General features: G+C 48.0%; 1 protein-coding gene across 1 annotated transcript in view; it reads left to right on the top strand.

Annotated features, from left to right (window-relative positions):
* LOC119172983 (uncharacterized) overlaps positions 1-22126 on the top strand; it is a 1299788-nt gene that overhangs the window by 1004874 nt on the left and 272788 nt on the right. Inside the window, exon 40 of the mRNA XM_075893951.1 lies at positions 17705-17904. Coding sequence (XP_075750066.1) covers positions 17705-17904 — 200 coding nt within the window. The remainder of the gene's footprint in view (positions 1-17704; positions 17905-22126) is intronic.

Below are 22126 nucleotides of genomic sequence, written 5' to 3'. Positions count from 1 at the left end.
GGAGGGTTTCACCGATAACTTTTGCGAGGAAGCAGCGGCCACGATCCGTCAGAAGCTGGCGCGGATCCCCATGCCGCAGAAAGACATCATTCAGTAGAAAGTCTGCGACATCTGTAGCGCAGCTACTTGGCAAGGCACGACTTATAGCGTATCTGGTCGCATAGTCAGTTGCGACAGCGATTCATTTGTTGCCTGGCACGAACGTCGGGAAAGGACCGAGCAAGTCGAGACCGACGCGGAAGAATGGTTCCGAGGAAATGTCGATAGGTTGGAGCAGGCCAGCCGTACGGAGAACAGGACGTTTGCGACGCTGGCAGCGCTCGCAAGCAGCGACATAGTGGCGCACAATTTCATACAGGCCAGGCCAAAAGAACCGTTGCCGCACGCGGTGATAGATGCGTGAAAATCCCAGGTGTCCTGCCGTTGAAGCATCCTGCAGATGTTGAAAAATGGTCGCACGTGGGTGTCGAAAATTAACTAGCTAAAATTCCGGGCCATCAGGCTTCACGTTGCGGCGATACAGAATTTCATTTCGGAGGACATACTGACGGAGCGAAGGGTTGGAATGTCCTTAAGATATTCGCTCATTGAGCGTCTTGAGGGTTTCGTCCCGGTGCTGCTATGTACGGATGTCGCGCAAATCAGATATGGCGAGCCCTTAAGAATCGCTCTCATGGACAGCGAGGCTAGCAGGATCCACCGGATAGCGCGAGAGACAATCGGCATCTTGGTGCAACCTGCCAGACTTATAAATTACGTCGAAGTTATACTCCTGAAGACGTAGAGCCCAGCGACCTAGGCGACCTGTTGGGTCTTCGAGTGACGACAACCAACACAAAGCGTGGTGGTTCGTAATAACTGAGAACTACCGGCCATACAAGTAGGGGCGAAATTTCGCTACAGCCCAGACCAGCGCAAGACACTCGCGCTTCGTTATTGAATAGTTTGGTTCAGATGTGTAGAGAAGGCGGCTGGCAAACGCAGTAACACACGTTTGGCCTGCCTGGTGTTGAGTGAGGACGGTGCTGATGCCGTGAGCAATGGCGTCTGTGTGAACTTCAGGCGTCGCGGACGGGTCGAAGTGAGCCAGTATTGGTGGTGAAGTGAGCAGGTCGATCAGCGTGGCAAACGTAGCTGCTTGGCCTTGGCCCCACGAAAATGGCGCGTTCTTTTTGAGAAGATCAGTCAGTGGTCGTGAAATCGTAGCGAAAGTGCGTATAAAACGTTGGAAGTACGAGCATAAGCCCACAAAACAACGAACATCCTTGGTCGAAGAAGGCAGAGGAATGTTCTTCGCAGCGCTAATCTTGTCAGGGTCCGGTTGTACTCCAGAAGCACTTAGGCGATGACCAAGGACGGTGATTTTTTGTCCGCCGAAATTGCACTTTTTCGAGTTCAGCTGGAGCCCCGCTCGAAGAAAAACGGCTAGAATGGCCGGCAAACGAGTTAGGTGGCTTTCAGATGTTGAGGAAAAAGCTATCACATCGTCGAGGTAGCAAATTCCGATGGACCCTTTATAATCACGGAGGAGAGAGTCCATCATGCGTTCGAACATTGCCGCGTAGTTGCATAGCCCAAAAGGCATAACCTTGAACTGATAAAGACCATTCGGTGTTACGAAGGCAGTTTTATTCTCGGTCTAAGTCGTCAAAAAAATTTTTCAATAGCCCGATCGCATATCTATAAATGAAAAGTATCGCACGGAATGAAGGCAGTCAACGGCCTCGTTGATTTGTGGCAGCGGATATACGTCTTTGCGGGTTATCTTGTTCAAGGCACAGTAGTCAACGCAAAATCTCCAACTGCCATCCTTCTTTTGACTAAAACAACAGGTGACGCCCATGGACTTGAAGAGGCCTCTACGACTCCTTTGGAGAGCATCTTCTCGATTTTTTATTGTACGACCTGGCGTTCGGACTGGGAAACGCAATATGGTCGCCGTCAAACAGGACTAGCATCGCCGGTATGTATTTGATGATGCACGACGGACATTTGACCTAAAGGGCTGTCATCGATGTCAAAAATATTTCGGTAGGTGGTCAGAACGTGGTGGAGTTGCGCAGCCTGACAAGGCAGAAGATCAGGGGCAATCATCATCGTGATTTCGTCGGTAGGTGCGTTTGCTTGGATGGCTGCAATAGGGGACGAGGAGTCTTCAGGGTCTAATGCCACGATGCTACATGCATCAAGTGGGGAAACATGGGCTAACGAAATACCTTACGGGAGAATATGGCTTGAACTACTAAAATTGAGGAGCGGAAGCTGAACTTAGTTGTCCACGATAGCCACAATGTTATGCGGCACACCAACACGTCGGGCCAAGAGTACATCCACTATTGTAGACACTATGTAGACACCGTCAGGAAGAGCTGGTGATATCGTTAAGGCCACAAACATGCTGGCTTGCGGTGACAGTCGAACATAATCAACAGTGTATAAGCGGTGTGACGGTGAGGACGGCACAGCCCCAAGTCGAGGCACTTCAAGTTGGAGAACGCCGGTTGCACAGTCGATGAGAGTGGACAAAAAATCCAATCCAAAAATTGGGTCATTGGGGCACTGCTCACTAACTGCAAAGAGAACAGATGTGGGGTGATCGGCGATTGTGATGCGTGCAGTGCCCATTCCTGTGATGGCAAAACTTCTTCCGTCGGTGACACGTATGAGCCAGGAGCAGCCAGTGTAAGCACTTTTTAGGCGGCGACAAAGTCAGACACTCATCAGAGAAATATGCGGCCTTGTGTCAATAAGCGCAGAAACAGTCAGTCTGTCAATGTCGATGTCAACAAAATTTCGTCGTGTCGGCACTATGAGGAGAGGATTTGAGGTCGGGATCGAGGATGCAGCTTCACCTCTAAGAGCTGCACCACTTAGTTTCCCTGGTGGGAATGGAGCGGGGAGATCGGGCCTCGTCGTAGAGGAGAAGGGCACGACGGGCGACGTCCAGGCAGCGAACGAGACTGATGACGTCGAGGCGATGGTGAGGGGCTGTGCTGCGTATCAGGGGCATTGAAGGCGTAAGGTGGAAGGTGGTAGTAGTTATGGAAGATCGGCGCAGGGGGCTGGAAAAGGCGATAGCTGTTGGCGCGGCGAGCAGTGTTATACTGGGTTCGGGACGAAGTACAATGGTTGTGGCAATATTGTGTGACGTAACCTATGCAGCGGCAGTAAAAGCAGATCGGCCGATCATTCGCAGTTCGCCATTCAGCCGGATTGCGAGAATGTGGATAAGACCATTCCTGGGGCGGTGACCAGGGACGAGGCGGCGAGGTCGAACGGAATCTCTTTGGTCGAGAGTGAGCAACCGCGCACACATCGAAGCCCAAATTGCTGAGTTCTTCCCGCACAATCGACTGTACCAAGCAAACCAGGTACTTGTGAATCAATGTGGCCGTTAGCGGGAGGAGCAGGTGTGATTGCTTCAATTTCCCGCCGGAAGATTCGCGTAACTTCAGACGCCGGTGAAGACTGCCGACGAGAGGTCAATCCATCTTCGCAGAAGGACGTCGCAGCAGTGTTCGGCAGTGGAGTGAATGATCTTGAAATGTGCCTGCTTTTCGCGAGTTCAAAATACCGGCATTCCTGAATAATTTCTTCGAAGGTCACACAGTTCCGGCACATTAGCAGGTTGAACGCATCTTCCGCTATCCCCTTGAGGACGTGGTCCACCTTACGAGACTCCGACATGTCGTTGTCGACTTTACGACATAGAGCCAGCACGTCCCGTATGTACGAGATATACGGCTCTGCGGACGTCTGAGCACGTATAGACAACTCGTTCATTGCAGCCGCCTTTCGACCAATGGTCTTCTCAAATATGTCGCGAAGCTTCTCCTTGAAGGTGCCCCAACTGCCGATCACCTCCTCATAGTTCTCGTACCAGACTTCGGCCGTGCCTTTCAGGTAAAACAGCACGTTGGCCAGCATGAGATTCGGGTCATACCAGTTGAGCACACTGGTAAGCTTGTAGTCGGCTATCCAGTCGTCGACATCAACTTCCTCCGTACCACAGAACGTTACTGGATGCTTCGGATGCGTCAGCACGTACGTGGGTGAGGGTGGCGCTGGTGGAAGCGTTGCCGTGGATGATGCAGGTGCTGCCGAGGCCGATGGAGAGGTGGCCGTGGGATCAGTCCCGTGTTCCATCACGGAAACTCCAATTAGAGGACCACTGCGGAGCCCGTTGTATGGTGCTTTGTAACCCAGCACGTCCACCAATTTGTTACGGGAATTACAAACACACGAAAGAAAGAAATGAGTGTATTACCAATATTTACAAGTAGGTGAGAACCACCAGGGATGCCAGCCTTTCGCGCACTCAGTCCGCTTCTTTCTTTTTGATTCGTCTACGACGGTGGGGCCATGCCCACTGCCTCGTGACAATATACATTATGAAACAAATTCAGACGAGCATTGTTTCGACGCATTGCCCCATGAAACTTGCCTTGTTCCTTCGGTGGTGCAATTTTTGTGCCCAGTCAGCATTTTAACGCGATAGCGTAAAATAGCTCGTTTCGCAGACATTCCGTTGTCCGCGTCGATGTCGGCAATATTGGTTGCGAGCGAAAAATCGAGCATCCTTGCGTCACCCGAAAATTGAGAAAGATAAAAAAATAAAAAGATGCAGGGTCTGAGTAGGGATTGAACCTGTGTCGTTTGCGTAGCAATTGGGTGCGCTACCACGCACTCACACCTCATTTTTATTTCTCATGTTGTACTTATTACAAGTGTACGTTACGAATACATGTATACCGTGCAAAAAACTTAAGGCATCTGCCTTTGAATACGCTGAAAATACCTTCCTTTGTTCGGAATTGAAGTAAAAGTAACTTTCAGGTTCTACGAGCACACGAGTCCTGTAGTACGTGCTTCACAATACAAGAAATATTTCCCTAAATGGCGTGGTACTAGCGTACATTCGCATCGGGTGTTAAAACATAGGAATATTTTATTGACTTGGTAGTTTAAAGCCAGCCACCAACTAGAAAAGGCACACATAACACTTCACCCTTAAGGCCACGCAGTAGGTGCACAGTAAGTTCGAAAATATTTATTACACTAGGTGAAGTACGCACTAGGAAGAGAATATCGCTATCGCATTCATCTTTTAAAGACGAAGCTCAATAGTCCCCCTTTTTCATTTTCCTGCGCAGCCTCTGATGTTTCATCGAGGCAGACAGTACCAGGAGAAACTGCATTGCAAGAACAAAAGCTTATGGGATAGAGGCGTGTCGCTACTTCCCCAGCCTTCCTGCCAGCGCCACTATGACACAAGCTCACGTGGAGGAAGCCCTGCTCGGTCGTTGGCTTGGTAGCGTATGAGTAACGTCATGTTACGTTTACAAAGTAGGCGTAGTCAGGACAAAGGGCTAAACCTATGTCTTCAAGATCAGATGAAAAATGAAAAAGAGGAGAGAGGAACCAAAATCAGCCAAAGCGAGTTGTTCTGAGCCCTGTCAGTTCACTTGTACTTCGTATATTTGTCAAGTTTTTGCGGGATCATCTTCACATTGTACAAGTGCGCAGTTTTTTATCCAATAGAGCTTTTGGACCATGACATTGTTTTCTGCCCCTTTTAATGGCTGCTGAAGAAAAAAAATAGCAACACACCTCACGCAATGTGGGAATCAACCTATTGCAAAGCAGCCCGCAAGAAAGAAATCATGCATCACATGACATACGTGTGTCATGACTTGCGCATTAGGACCGGCCCTATATGTCTGTCATGAAGACACGTTGCGTAACACAATATTAGATTGACATTCAGCTAAAGGACTTACTTGAGCACTCCACGAGCGTGCCGTAGATTGTTGCATGCTTGGCATGAATATTATGTTACTGCCTGTCTTTTAAATGCGAAGCATTTTTTTGCGTACTCCATACATTTTAGCATCTATCTATCTATCTATCTATCTATCTATCTATCTATCTATCTATCAATCGATCTATCTATCTATCTATCTATCTATCTATCTATCCGTCCGTCCGTCTGTCTGTCTGTCTGTCTGTCTGTCTGTCTGTCTGTCTGTCTGTCTGTCTGAATTGACGACAGCTTTTAATCTACTGTTTCACGCTGCCGAAAGTCCGGGCCAGTAGTAGGTCTCGCTTACTCAGGCGAGCGTTCGCCAGCAACCATGGCCAGATGTAGTCTGCCCATGACACGCGGAGAGAGCTTCGTCCCACACGTCCTTTGGAGCGACGAGACGGTAAGCGTGGCTCATAGAACGGGTTTTTTTTTTTGTACTGGACATTATCTCGGAGGCAATAAGACGTCACGACGTGAGATAGATGGCTAAGTATAACGGCGCTACGAACCTCTATATAGTCGATGAGTGGTCGAATATATTCGTCCTTTCGCTGCCGTCCGCGGAAGTCCGATGTGTGAAGGACGCTCAGGAAACCATCATCGTTCTCCTCTTCCTGACTAAATGTACGGGTGCATGCGGCAGTGTATCGGCGTCTTCGGGCTTCCGTCTAGACTTATAAATGATGGTCACATCAAATTCCTGTAGACCCAAGCTCCACCGGGCCAGTCTTCCTGAGCGATCGTGGATGTTTACTATTCAGCGAAGGACATGGTGATCCGTCACCACATTTAATAGACGAACATAGAGGTACGGGTGAAACTAGGCAATCGCCCATACAACTGCGAGGCACTCTTTCTCAGTGGTCGTGTAATTCACTGTGTTACAAGGCAGTCAGAGGCTGGCATAAGCTATGACTTGTTCTTTGCCGTGTTGGACGAGCACTGCGCCGAGGCTGATATTACGTGTGCACCTCTGTCAGCATCATCGTCAAAATGCGCAAGAACGGGGGCTGACTGCATTCACTGTCGTAGTTGGGCAAAAGCAGCCCCTTGATCGGAAGCCCATACAGACGGTGTGTCTTCTCATGGATGGTGGATCAAGGGTTTTGCCATCTTCTGAAACCCTCTAATAAATCGTCGATAGTAGGCGCACAGACCCGGAGAGCGCCAAAAAGCATTTTTGTCAGTAGGACGTGGGAACGCGACTACAGCGGTAAGCTTGTCGGGATCAGGTCGAACTTTTCTTGTGTTCAGGACATGGCCGAGGAACTTAGGCGCTTCATAAACAAAGTGGCACTTTTCTAGTTTTAGTGCAAGATCTGCAGATCGAGTAGCTTCTAGCACACTCCTGATTTGGTGAAAATGTTGCTGGAATGTTTTAAAAAAACTACTACATCATCAAGGTACACGAGACAAGTCTGCCACTTTAAACCAGTAAGCACAGCGTCCATCATTCACAGGAGAGTCGCAAGCGCTGAACACAAACCAAAAGGAAAGATTTGAAATTCATACGGGCTGTTCGGGGGTCATAAAGGCCGTTTTCTCGTGGTCTCGCTCGTCAACCCCAATCTACCACTACCAGCTTTTTTATTTCAAAAAGAAAAAAATAGAGGGCATGGCGTTCAATGCCTAACTAGTTCTCTATGCATGGTAATTACCTGCAGTTTACCGGCAGTTTCCGGTAATCGATGCAGTAGCGTAGTGTTCCGTCTTTCTTTTTGACTAGGATGACAGGAAAAGACGACGCGCTGTTGGAAGGCTCGATGATTTCGTCGTCAAGTATGTTTTGAACTTGCGTATGAATGGCTTGTCGTTCCTTTATTTACACGCGGTAATGCTGCTAGTGTACTGGGCTGGTGTCAGCGTAAGTGATGATTCTGCGCCTAGTGATCGAAGTCTGGCGCACCTTAGATGAAGTGGTGAAGCATGACCTAAATTCAAGGAAGAGTTTTCGCAGTGCTGTTCAGTTTTATAATGAGAGGTCAGAATTAATAATGAGTTTGTTTAGAGACGTATCCGCGGCTTTCATTGCATTTAACGTGACGCAGATGGTAACGGTTCCTAATTTATCTGCAGACACTGAAGAATTTCGACGGAAATGTGTCAGTGTTCGTTATAGAAATTTGTAACCAGCAGTTGAGATCAGCTATCCCGAAGCTGTATGATACCCTGAGTCCCTCAAACACCATGAATCAGCAGGTGTTCAAAATTCCTTTTTGCAATTGTTTCACTATTTCGCATTCTACTGCATGTGACGTCAATTATAACACTGGCTCTTGGAGGGAACGTTACCGTTCCGGCAGAAACACGAAGAACGTTGGCATGCTCTTACTCATTTTGCTCGTCGACTTCTTGGTCTACTGAGGAGGCGATGAGAAGCTCTTGGAGGTCAATAACAGCTTCATACTCCTGCAGTAAGTAAACTCCAAGAATAGTGTTGCCGGATCATTCACGTAACACAAAGAGACTTGCCACGAAAGTAAAACCGCCGACCTGGAGTCTACTCGTGCAGGTTCCAAGCAGAGAGACGATGTGGCCACCAGTCGTTCGAATCACGGAGCTGGGCCAGAGTGTGATTACTTTCTTAGCAGTGTGGTAATTTTCCCGCTTAGTATCGAATAGTCAGCCCCGGTATATAATAAAGCACCAACTGCATAACCATCGATCAGCACCGGTATATCCAGAGAAAGCTGCTTATACCGTTCAGTAAAATCTACACCTTTGCCTGTTAGCGCCGATCGGAGGTCTTCAGCACGTCGACTGCCAGCGGCTTCGCCTTCATAGGTCGCTTTTATTGGTTTTTGCGGGTGGGGAATGGGGGACCGCGTGTCAGCATGTCTCTGGGGTGGACATAAAAAGCGCCTTGGTTACAGAGAGCATGACTACCATCCAGAAGGTGGTGGTATGCGCTGCTGAGTCAGGTAGTCTTCTATATCACGGGGTCGGTGGTCATAAAGACGATGCGCTGGATATGCTGAAAAGCCCCGGAGCCAATATTTGAGACAGTAATTTACAAATACTCGCATACCGGTACACACCGCTACGGTACACACCGGAATTTGATAGAAAAACGCGCGTCATCTTGGACTTTTGTGAACTCTGTGGGTGGTGGTGAACAAAGCACGTGTAGTCCTGAAAATCCCGGAGTCGTTGGTCATAACGAGAAGGCGCTGAATATGCTGAAGAGTGCCGCCTCCCGAGGCGCTGTTATGGTCACATACAGTACAAATTGTCCGCTTCACTGGAGTGGAAGCACAGAGGTCAGTGAAAGGATTGCACCAAACATCCGATTTTTGAGGTGACGCATGATGACACGAGGTAATATGCTGGTTGCTCGGCAAGATGTGAGGGACCAGCGTACACGAAAGGTGGCGGCGTGCATGTATTTTCGTAGCACCGGAGTAGCTGCACCAATAGCGGGGAAGACGAAACAGTGCAATGCAAGGCTTCCACATAGGTCGCACAGTAGCAATCAGCCGGGGTGGATTTGGGGTTATCCAGACTCAAAGGGTCACGAAAGGCCTTGCGCATCACGTCCTTGATGATGCTTGATATAGAACTCACCGTAGGAAGTGGTGGTGCGGCAGCCTTTTGCAGCTCCTCGCGTACTATAGAGCGCATAAGGTCGCATAGCCACTTGCCATTGCTCCGAATAGCCGTGAGAACTTTAACAACAGAGTCTTTCGCTACAGTGTTATTCACTTGCCGTGCATAGAGGGTGCATTGTTGCTGAAGCATCTTTTTCATCATTACCGCCTCAGACAAGAACTCGGCGACCGTCTTCGGAGGGCTCCGTGCAAGGCCAGCGAAAATGTGCTCCTTAATTCCCTGCATCAGTTGACCCAACTTCTCCTTTGTCATTCTCGAATCAGCCCATCGGAAAAGGCACGTCATATCTTCGACATAGTTCATGACAGTTTCATTGAACGTGTCGATGCGGGCCTAGATCACTCGTTCAGCTCGTTAGTGGAGATCAACACTGGTGTAATTATCCAGCAGCCGGTGGAAGAATTCGTGTCATGACGTCATCTTTTCCTTATAGTTCAGGTACCACGTATGTGCTAGGTCTGCCAAGCAGAAGTACCCACGTTCTAGTTTGGCCGCGTCATTCCAATTGTTCAAGGCAGCAAAGTGCTCAAAGTTGACCAAGCAGTCTTCAACGACTTCGGTCTCGGTGCCATGAAACAGCGTTTTAACCCATGGACTTTCGAGGGTGTACCAAGTCGCCAATGGGTTTTCCGTACCTGTTGAAGTGGTTTGAACGGATGTGCTCGTCATACTGGTGTGAACTGTAACGTACGTTTTGGGTGGTAATCCCCTGATCCTGCTGCAGCTGGTCTGAAGAACGGAAGTGATGACTCGCAATGAGCTTGTGGTGCGGCTTGCATGAGGAGTCTGAAACATCCTGGATAGGCTACCCAGCACCTCCACCAAATGTCACGTTGCTGCAGGGGTCTAGAAAAGGTTTATTGAGGTCTGAGCAACCGGGCTCTTACCAAGCGCATCGGTTGGGCTTGCTCGCCAGAGGGAGGACACGTGCGCACTTTTTTTTTGTGATGTGAACCTTCGTTTTGGCAAACGGCCAACTACTTGAAGTAGGTGGCGATATGAGAATCTCGTCACACTTGTCGTCAGACGCATTCAACCGCACGTGTGGCACATAGACGTGGGTAGGTATGTGCCACAGGGATTGGCAGTTCATACCTACCAAAACGTTTGTGGTCAGCGGTCATTTCAACGTCATAGCATTATTGAAAATGTGACATCGGCATCGTTGACCCAACAAATTCAAAGAATGACTTTTAAAGTCCCAGCAGAAGTCAAAGCCCACCATGCGGCGTGGCAATAAACTATTTCACCATCCCAGATTCAGGTACTTCGTTTCGAATAGACCCGAAAGTTCATGAAACGCCAAATGTATTTGCAGTGCAGGCATTCGAATTTTGAAATACCAAATATTGCCACACTCTCTTTACTGGTTTTGCTATCGGCCTATTAGTCGTGTAAGTGCTGCGTTGCGCAAACCGCACCGAATGACTGAGAACCATCGAGCTTAACTTGAAACTTTCCGTTGCGGTAACGCACAGAACGCGAACATTACAGTTTCTCTTTAAGCATACGTGGCAGCTAGTGATAACGCTGGAATATTCGACAGCACATGCTCCAGCATATGCTGGAATATTCGACAGCACAACATGTTGGCTGCAGCTAACATGTTGTCATGGATTTGCTGAGAAGTTCATTGACTCTAGCATGTATTATATCCAGCACTGCGTGTTGATAAACGCGAGTGTGGCGTATATTGAAGGAAAAGAAGTTTTGAACGACGGGCACATCGTCTGCTGCGGTGTACAGCTTTGTGAACGCTGCTCCGGCCATGGCTGCGAAGACCGAGCGGCCGTGCTCGTGCAAAGCAGGAAACCTCGCTTTTGACGGCACGGCGTCTGCACAGCGGATTCCAACATAATTTGTGATTTTTTCTAGCTCAGCAAGCACACAATAAAATTAAATCATTAATACTAGGACTCGCTGTAACTGTCCGACTTCACAATCACTTTAGTGGAAATTGCCTGCGACAAAATATAAAACACCAGCGAGCCGCCAAAGTGTGGCTTATTGAACGTTGGCTTGGGCTGGCTGCGGGGAGATCCCCCAAACGACAGCCACGATGGATGCCGCATGGCGACGCAACCATCAGTGAAAGTTGCGAATACGTTTACGAAACTACCAAAAATGAATCAACAACAGACAAACAGAGCATGCAAAAGTAGAAGGAGCTTAACAGGAACAATCGATGGCTAAAAGATGCGAACAGGAGCAAACCCATATCACCACACACCGGGACGCGTTCCGTGCAGCTGATGCGACGAAGTAACGGCAGAGACGCACTCGTGCAGTAGGGGAAGACTGGCGAATAGGTGGAAACGCTAACGTCGTTGGCTGGCACGGAAGAAAGCGTTGAGCTGGTCGAGGTCAGTGACCTTTCGGCGTTCGCCAGCCACAGCTTGCACACGAAGCCAGAGACGTTTCTTGGCCAACGCCAGAAGACCAGAACAAGCTTGGCCCACGTCAGACGACGGAAGAAGCTCTGTGTCCTGATAAGAGTTCACTGGGACCTTGATGCAGGAGCTCTGCTGGCCACCACTCCCGCCCGCTGGCTACCTTCTTCACTCGGTCCCGACTCAGCCATGTCTGCCTAGCTTTACTGTCCTCCTCTCGTGACTCTCCTAAACCTCCGTGGAGGCACCTTATTGGCTTAAAATGTTTACTCCCACATATGCCACAACCGAGCGTCATCTTTTTTTTCATTTAATTAAATGTATATAACGAGATGCTAGTGCCAATGCGCGGGAGCGTCGTCTTTATCGTTTTATTTGGTCCAGGCTGATGGGTATGACAACGCACGTCGCCGCAAGCCATTTTTCAGTATCATTAAGTCCCACCAGATGATGCCAGCTACCATTTACTTCATGGCTGTGACGCTCTAACTCCTCCAGCTACCTATATATCGTTGAAGATCTACCTATCAAAACTGTTTTACTGAGTCGGAATGGTTTCACTCCGTTCGAGTCTGCAGAGTGGAGACACATGTCGTGACCTATGGCCCCGTAAACGCGTGGATAACGTCGCTACACTATGTTAATTTGCGAGAAAAAAATACAGCAAGCCTAGCATGCATTCTTACGATGAGGACTCCACAGCATCTCCGTCTTTCAAAGGGAACATCGTCTCACTAGCTGAATGAAACCTACTAACTCCGTCGTTCTGTTTGCGATGTTTTAATCACCACAAGTTCGTCTGCTTGTTTTTATAATCATTTCGTTCGATATCATGCTCAGCGGGACCGTTTTTTGTAACTGCGAGTGACGTGTACTCCTTATCATTCGATAATCGATGCATTTGCTAAACCTACTCGCTTCGCTGACGTGGGGTCAGCCATCTTGACACTCATAGGGAAAAACACGTTTCTCCGTGGCAAAAGGAGCAACGTTTCTCTATTTAACGACGAACATTGGGGACATAGTCGTTTCTTCATAAATAGAGAAAGAATCACTCGACTTTTTAAGAGTGTACTGGTGGCATCCTTCACAAGCACCACTGGACGAAACCACGACGTCACCTAAAATGACCAGTATCGCCCCGACACCCATGCAAGGACGACACTGCCACGCCTGTGTTTTGAACTGGACAATTCTTTAAAACTTTCTTTACTTTGTCTTGTATTTCACTTTCCCTACTTACTTTAACTCTTTTCGTCTACCCTTCTTCAGTTTTCTTATTGGGCATGTTAATGCCAAAGCCTTCTCTTCTCATATCTTATTCAAAAACGCTCCGCAGTCCACTGTGCTCGTCGACCCAACGCCGTAGAACCCAATAATGGGTAATTGTGCCCACGATTTTAACGCGATAGCGTTAGATAGCTCTTGTCGCCGAAAATCCGCCGTCGGTGTCGGTACAGTTGGTTGCGAGCGAAAAATTGTCCGTGAGCAAAAAAAACGAGAAAGAAAAAATTATAAAATAGATAAAATTTTGGTTTAAGTGAGGACCAAGCCCGCGACGTTCGCATAGCAAGCAGGTGTCCTGCCACAGAGTCACGTTGTTACGTGCAGCTGCTCTGAAAAAAAAAAAAACACTATATCAATGCCACGTAGTGTAAAGAGTCTCTGGACGTATTTTGTTCGACAGGTGTCACGACGATAACGAGAACATTCGGCGATGTGTAAGCGCATTTGGGAGGCCATCAAACTACGTCGAAAAAGGCCAGGATACTGCAGCCATCGCAGCTAAAAACACACATTAACTTTCAAACAGGTCAAAAAATGAACAGTTATGCCTATTTACCGAAAAACATATCAAGATTTTCCAGAAGTGCTGATCAAGACAACATCATGTGCTAAATAAATGTGTTGGCATCTCTGAGGCATTGTAGCTTTCTCTATGGCCTCCTAGTTGACAAGTGCGCAGCCTCTATCTTGGAGGCCACGTGAATCTTGCTTTGGATAAAAACTTGTATGTACCATTCCCGCACATGTACGCGCGCGCGTGTGTGTGTGTCTGTGTGCCATCTGTAAGACATTGTGAAAAACGTGTCTCGACTACAGCAGAGCGTTGTTCTAGCAGACGGAAGTGGCCGCATTGCACAGTCTGGCTCATCAATGAGCAATTGGGTAGCGCCTACGCACAGTTCATAATACAGGACCATGTGACTATAACACTGTACAATGTTTTCATGAAGTTGTTATAAATGTGCTGATATATATATCGAAAACTTGTACCATTACTATAAATACGTCGCGCTCTCACTTGTTTATTGTTCTATTGGCTTTTTGTGCTTCAGGTTGATTTTGAAACCCCTTATCAATTATTTTCAATCGGCTTTTAACCTGGTATGCTTCGGCAAATACAGGTTTTTCCACGACTTCAATAATCAACTTATGTTGTCCCAACAACGGGAATGAAGTTCACTGGGGCCGTTTCCGACATCGAATTCGGGAGAAAATGTATCGCCGTAGCTACTGACTACCTCACCCGCGACGCCGAAACAAAGGCTCTATCTATAAAGGTTGTGCCGAAGAGGTAGCCAAGTTCTTTGTTACGGCATACACAATAATAATAGGATTTAAAGACAATAATGCCATGGAAAATATAGGGGAAGTTATTAAACCGAATGTTGTGTAAAGTTGAGAAAAAAAAGTGAGTAAAAAAATAACTTGCCGTGAGCAGGAACAGAGCCTGCGACCTTCAAATAACGCGTTCGATGCTCTACCATGGCGGCTATCCTCCCCGCCACTTTATTAGGTACATATGTGAATTTAAACGTGGGAGTGTCGCCCCGCCGCAGTGGTCTAGTGGCTAAGGTACTCGGCTGCTGACCCGCAGGTCGCGGGTTCAAATCCCGGCGGCGGCGGCTGCATTTCCGATGGAGGCGGAAATGTCGTAGGCCCGTGTGCTCAGATTTGGGTGCACGTTAAAGAACCCCAGGTGGTCAAAATTTTCGGAACCCTCCACTACGGCGTCTCTCATACTCATATTGTGGTTTCGGGACGTTAAACCCCACAAATCAATCAATCAATCATTCTAATGAATAGTAAACGCTTATAATGTGCGGAAGTGAATAATAAGCACAATTGACAAACGCGTTTGTGATTGTGTTAGTTCTTCTGTTGCTGTATGAAAGTATGAAAAACATACTTTTCTGGACAGTTCTTAATAAAAATATGGACGAACACTCTCTGCAGGTTCGGGGTTACAGCACTCACTTGTCACATGTGCTGAGTCAATGCCCTCTTTTTTTCCACTCTCTACAGCGTTGCGCCCTGCTATATATCAGGGATTGAAACAGCTGGAGCAGTAAAATTATGTTGTAAGACAGCGCCTTGCGTCGTCATAATTCTTTACCGTGCGTCCTTGTGCTAATTGTACACTGTCGTGAATGTCTAATGAGCCTAAGTCACCAAGCTTACAGAATATTCATGTTTGATAGTTGCAGTGATGTCCAGCTGGCAGCTGATAGAACGAAAGAGCTAGCCAAAAAACGACACCGTTATATCTAAGTGACAAGTTCGGCGCATCACAATTCAATGGTGAAGGTTGGTCTGGCCACCATTTTTACGTCTCAGGCGGGAAGTATTGGCTGTGTCTGTGGGGTCTCTGTCGTGGACGCTATGACTCGCCTCTCGGGGCTGTCGAACACTCTGATGGGCGACCTTAGCTGTCTCGTGGTGGCCGGAGCATGTTTAGCAGGCAATTCAAGTTGGCACAGTTTAGGGCACTGGTCTTCTTTTCCATCGGCGTTCTGGACAGACTGCGATGCTCGGCCATTATGCTTTGATACAGAAGCCTCTGCGCTGCCATCTCTGCCTTCCCTTCACCTGCGGCCCAGAGAAATCAAGATGCTCCCTTGTGGTACTGTGCCACGGTGTCTAGACAGGTTAACACCACCACAGCAGCACATCACGCTGCAGACACCTGAGGCATATGAAAGCGCCACCTTGCTGCTCCGTGTGAGGTGGTCTCTGTCTAGCTGATCCACGTCAGATTCCTCTTGACGAAGACTGCCTCCTGGTGATCTGCACGGCATTCAGAAGGTCTCGAAGTCATAATAAATTGTCTGTAATTTCCAGTGGGGCCATACGCCGGTAGGCCGGAAGGGCTCATGTTGACTTCACCTGTTTGCGGCGCATCGCTAGTGTCACTCAAGGCGTGTTGAGCATGTTCTGATAAAACAGGCATATCGTTCATTAATGTGTCTTAAGCAACCATGGATTCATTGTGTGAAGCACTCTCACACTCAGTCGATGACTGCCGTGTAGTAGGCAAATCTCCCACAGGCTGATCAGTGAGTCTGCTCTCCTCGCTGTGCTGCATTTGTGACAGTGGTATTCCAACTGGGGAATTTGGCACTTAGAAAAAGTTCAGTGCCAACCAGTGGAGCTTTACTCGGCCGCTATTTATGGTAAGTAGAACTTCACCAGACAAGATATAATCAGCTCCAAAAACCATGTCCTCATGGAAGTTCTAGAGGGAAGAAATGGCGTCCAGGAACACCCTCCCGGCTTTGTTTTCTATGTGTAAGTCCTGCGCGACGACAGGCATAGCGCTCCCTGCGAGACCACACAAGGGTGCCTCGGACCAGGGCTGGAGGATGACCGGGGCATGGCGTCGATGCAGTGTAGTACGTGGAGCTCCTGTTTGTACGGCTGCCGTAAACTCGCCGATTCCGTTGACGCAGACTTGTACTGTAGGAAGTGCCAACGTTGGGTATTTGGCAGCTCGATGTCGCGCATGTGTTGATGCCACGTTGTCCATCCAGATACCTCACATCGGGGACGGAACGTTTTTCTGGTCTGGATGTGAAAACTAATCGAGTCTAGTGTCTGTGCGCTGGATGGATTCAGAACGTCCTCTCAATGAGCTGCGCTGATCAACTGCAGCCTCGAGGATGAGCCCCTCCTTATCTTCATTCTCGGTAGTCTGCTTGGGCGAGCATGGATCATGGTGGATCCTGCTGAAGACGGAGATGAGCCTTGCACTCCATGCCAACCAGGTCAGTTGCTTCATATGCCCTCGCATTTGCGCCGCGCCTCGGCACCACCACGAAGGTGGCTGATGGTTACTTCGCATTTAAAATTTTCGGGCCAGGTATGTCGAGAGCCGAGGGTATTGATAGTTGCCACCCACATATCAGTGTCATCTTGGAAGCCTCGGAACTCCGGTACTTCCGAAAGGGTGGTATATGGCGAGGCGCCCGGCCGGACCCGAGAGCTCAACGACGCGAAGAGGTCAGTCTGGTGTGGCAGTTGCGTGAGAGTGTATAAGAGGTCTGCGCATTTTCGGGTGAGGAAATTGAACAAGAAACCACGTCCACGCCTTATACGGTGGTTGTAGCACTCACTGAGGAAAGGTGCACGGTGAAAGAAGCATGGTCAGCTTCCTTTGGCGGCTCAGATGAGGGTATTAACCTTCTTGTGCGATCCACACGTTTGGAAGCGTGAACCGCGTTCTCAAGAAGGAGCCTTTGCGCATAGGCGTGTAGTAGCGCACCGCTCGTCAAGTAGTTTGTTCGGACCATCGTGGAGGGCTGGACGCCGTCCACTGTTGGTGGGATGAATATTTGCGGCGGTGCTTGACTTGTGGGTATCCACGAGGAAGCCTGACAGCGTGCCTCTGTTAAGCACGTTGCATCTATCTAGCAGCAAGGGTTCGTCAAATTTTTAGACTACTATGCCATTGTAAGAAATAAACAAGACGGAGGCAGCAGCTTTGCTGCAGGCCGGCTATTCTAATATCTTCTTTCTCTTTTTTCCTCTAGCCGGGTATCCACCCGTGCCTGAGCACTGCTTTTGTCATCTTTACAGTGTTTAGTAGCGTAGTGCAATAAACTGCGTGTTCAAACAGGGTGATCCCGGACCAAGAGGACTGGCAGGAAGAGATGGATCGCAGGGAGTGCCCGGTCATGTAGGTGCCCCTGGTCTAAGAGGCCCACCAGGTGAAGCAGGGAAGCCGGGAGCACCTGGCAACCCGGGACCAGCAGGACCTCCTGGAAGGCCGGGGGAACCCTTCGGTTACGACGCCGCAGCCCTGCAAGCAATTTTGGGGTGAGTGCTATTAGAGCGTTCATGCTCACCTAAATTTCATCCCGAAAGCTCGGTTTTAGTTGAGTCCACCTTGTACTATAACAAGGCATGCTCTACTATGTTTTAAATGCATTACCGTTAATCGGGACAGCAAAGAATACTATGCTTGCTGGCAACGCAAATTACGTATTTCGGTACTTTCGAATTTTGATCTCCGTGACAGTGACACGTGCTCTGCGAGAACATAGGTAGTGATTTATCAGACATTCTTTTTTTGTCTATGCATAGACGTTTTGCGCCATGCGTAACGCGTGGTACAGGAGAGAGGTCACTGGGTCTGTTAAAAAACCATTTGTGGCAATTTGTAAATCGTTCACGAAGAACGACTTGTGTGTCAACTTCCACTGCGGCGTAAAGGCCTAAAAGCACGTGTCATATGCAAGTGTAAAAAGTCTGTATCGAAAATAAAAATAAGGTGGTGATATGCGTTGTGATAAACGTGTGTTGGAGGACTAATGAATGGCTTTGGTATCTACAATAATCTGTAGGAAGGGGCAGATGCAAGATTGCAATGAAAAATTTGTGAACAGGGGTTCTGCCTAGCCGATGTTTTGGGAAGCAGATTTGTCTTCCTTAATGCCGGAACAGAACTAATTTTATGGCGCAAGCATGTCTACGCTTCGTACCCTCTTCTTCATCCTAGCAAAAGAGGGGGAGGAACAACATCGCATGCACGTGTGTGAAAGAATGGAGAAGCGGGCGGGTTGTGACAGATCGTATGATTGAAGAAGAAATAGAACTGCCGTTCTCTGTCAGTTCTTTTTCTACAGCGGGAGAAGACAGCCGCTGGCAGCTGCGTAAACCTCCCTTGACGACAAACCCTTGTCAGAACAGTCAGTGCTCGGCATGATCTGTCTTCACACAGAAAATCAGTGAAAGCCATTTTGATATTTTGCGTAGTAGTGGCCTATTGAACAGCCTATAGCTTCCCGCTTACTTTTTTTCATGCTGTTTTTCACTTTGTTTCTCATCTTTCTTCCCAATTCTCTTTTCCCATAGTGTAGGGTAGGAAACCAGATGTCCCAATTTCTGGTTAAGCTACCGGCCTTTCTTTCGTTTTATTCTCTGTCTCTACTCACTTTTTGTGCCTCAAGCGCTGTGATTTGGTTCTGATTCCTATGCGACATTAACTTCTTTTACAACAATCATTCGCACCTGTCCTTTACACCATAAAACCACACACAGGTGTATCGACTATGCCGACAAAGACAAGGTCACATTGACGTGATAGAGTGCCGCCAAAATGCGCAGGCAAGTGCACACACACACACACACACACACACACAGATATATATATATATATATATATATATATATATATATATATATATATATATATATATATATTTATTTATTTATTTATTTATTTATTTATTTATTTATTTAAAAGAATTGTGAACGCTCAGCAAGAAACCAGCCTGTGCACATCCAACTGTCGGTGTAAGTCCACATCCGGTTCTCATCACGTGCTGGCCAGTTCTCGACGTGTGTCCGGCCACCCAAGATAGTCGCCACGGTGGCGGGAGGGGTCCGCGACAGCGGACGGACGTAAGGAAAGAGCTTCCCCTTAATAGGTCGGTCGGCTCTTTAACTTTCATCTTCGCCCGTTTCACCTCAATGGCCGTCAAGTGGTAGGCGAGCGTAACCACTTTTTATGTACACGTGAGAAAAAAATATATAAGAAAAAAAGCAAAAAGAAAGAAAAAACAAAAAAGGACAGTGTACACATCGAGTCAGTCAGAAAAAACAAGCATTGTCTCCAGCTAAGAATATTTGTCAGCAATTTGCTCCTGCCTTATTTCTCGGAGGCTGGAGAGTCTTCTGGGGTTCTCTTTGATGCTGGCTACTAATGTTCTAAATTAGAAAATAAAATATGCCTCACGCTGTTCGCGCTCGTGCCTGTTTGAGAAATTGAACTGTAAAAGAGTTACACTGATATTTTCAAAACTGTGGTTTGAAGGGCACAGATGTCTAGATAAAGGTAGCTTCGGCAGTGAAGTGGCGTGATACCGGTTATCATTGAACCGCCGCCGAAATTGTAGCATGTTTTTTATATTTTAAATATATATATATATATATATATATATATATATATATATATATATATATATATATATATATATATATATATATATATATATATATATAGTTGCACTGACATGTAGTAGGTGTGAGACTGTAGCGTGGCTAGTTTCGTCATTACTTGTGCATGCCGAAGAATTTGGGCTGGAGAAAGGCGAGGACGAACTCGCGCTGCTCAGTCGAAACTGTTCCGCTGTTTGCCGCAGTGTTCTTGCTTGAACTAAGTTTACTACCATGACAAACTGGTGGAGGTGCTGGGTACAATTCCAATGCACTAGTTTGACCTCAGCCGCTTCAAGCTAGTGGCACCACTTTAACGATTCTGTAGAAAGCTAGTGGCACCAATTTAACTTGGCACTTCACCTCAGCCACCGCTTGCTAAAACTACCTCCTTATTTTTGCCCTTGAGCTCAACAAGAATGACCTCGACAATAACAAGTCAGACGCAAGAGAGCAACATGGACCACCTCACATCCACCCCAAGCGTTGTCTACACAACGCGCTTCCTCAGGCGTTTCATGAGTGATGACTGGCTAGACCAATTCGACCGGGTCACAGCCGCCAACGAATGGAAAGAAACAAAAAAAATCGCTACGTCTCTTTCGCACTTGAAGACTATACGAGCACCTGGTATGAGAGCCATGAGCCATCTGTCACCGACTGGCAAGAATTTCAGCGACAGCCTTCTACGAGTTCAGAAATCTGGAAAGAAAAGAGAAAGCCGAGCAGGCTTTTCTGAGCCACGTTCAGACGCGAAATGAAAACGTCGCTATGTTTGTCGAAGACATGCCACGCTTGTTCAGACTTGCTGAGCCAGATATTGAGGAGATAAAAAAAGTTCGACTTCTCCTGCGGGGTGTCAAGGAGCGACTCCTTGATGGACTCATGCGTAAGGCCCCAACTACTGTCGATGAGTTCAACGCTGAAGCTACTACCATGAATTGAGCCCTTCAGCAGCGCTCTCTGCAGTATGACCGCCAAGCCTCTGTCGCCGCGGCGTAACCTTTCACGTTGGTTAGGACTTAGCAGTACTCCGCGAGCTTGTGCGGAGCGCGGTCCGCGAGGAGCTTGATAAAGCTCTCCCCACTTCTACTCGCCCGAGCGCGACTATTCTGGGTGACATCAATTGCAATGAACTCAGAAAGGGGCCCCAATCATTTCTCCCAATACGTGTGGAAGCTCCTGCTCTGTTTTAGGCCAAAACATTGAGGAGTCCTCAACCTTCTATCGCACGCCAGCAACCCTCTACTTTTTCATCATCGCCCCGTTAATTGACTGCTGCAAATGTCTATGAGAGCACTTTTCATCGTGACGTTCCACGCAAAGTCACCTGTAAATTTGTCGTATGGCACACCTCTGACAACAGGTCCGTTTGCTACCACTGCGGTGAAGCGGACCATCTGTACGCGAGTGTGCGTATTGCAAGATATGCCTTCAAGGGTTTCAACTTAACGCGCGTCGACCCAGCAATGGGGAGCGTCCCCACGCGATTCAACACTACCTTGCACACTCCCTATTCAACAAAGTTCCGGCCACGCTATTCTTCAGCTCGGCGCCTCAGCTCGCCAAGTCGTTACGCTACGTTTTCTGGTGTTTGAAACATATCCCCAAGTCTTGGCCCACGCCAGTAAAACTGAGATCAGCGGCCTCCAGATGTGCGGTCGCTGTTGACCAAACTGACACACCCTCCGCCACAACACGTTTACGACACCGATTTCTCTGTCACGAAACTTTGTGAACGTGACGCAGCAGTTTCCGCCAATATTTCTATAACCGTCCACAATCACTCGGCCACCGCACTTGGGGATACTGGCACTGATTACTCCGTTATGACTGGCGACTTCGCAGCTGCTCTCCAAAAAGTGATGATGCTGTGGAACGGTCCACAGCTCCGTACCATGGGTAGTAATCTAGTAACTTCGGTTGGGAGGTGCACTGCCCGAGTACATAGTGGCAATTTGAACTTCATCGGGACTTTCTCCACGCTGCGGTAATGCTCCTGGCAGGTCATCTTGAGATTAGACTTCCTTCGAGAATATGGAGCTATTATAAATCTCCGGGAATTCTTGGTGACGTTTTCACGTAGCGCACATCATTACAA

This window comes from Rhipicephalus microplus, chromosome 4 (assembly GCF_043290135.1).
Source record: "Rhipicephalus microplus isolate Deutch F79 chromosome 4, USDA_Rmic, whole genome shotgun sequence".
NCBI classification, from domain to species: domain Eukaryota; kingdom Metazoa; phylum Arthropoda; class Arachnida; order Ixodida; family Ixodidae; genus Rhipicephalus; species Rhipicephalus microplus.
The sequence above is the reverse complement of the archived record's forward strand: the minus strand, read 5'-3'. Positions and strand labels throughout refer to the sequence as shown.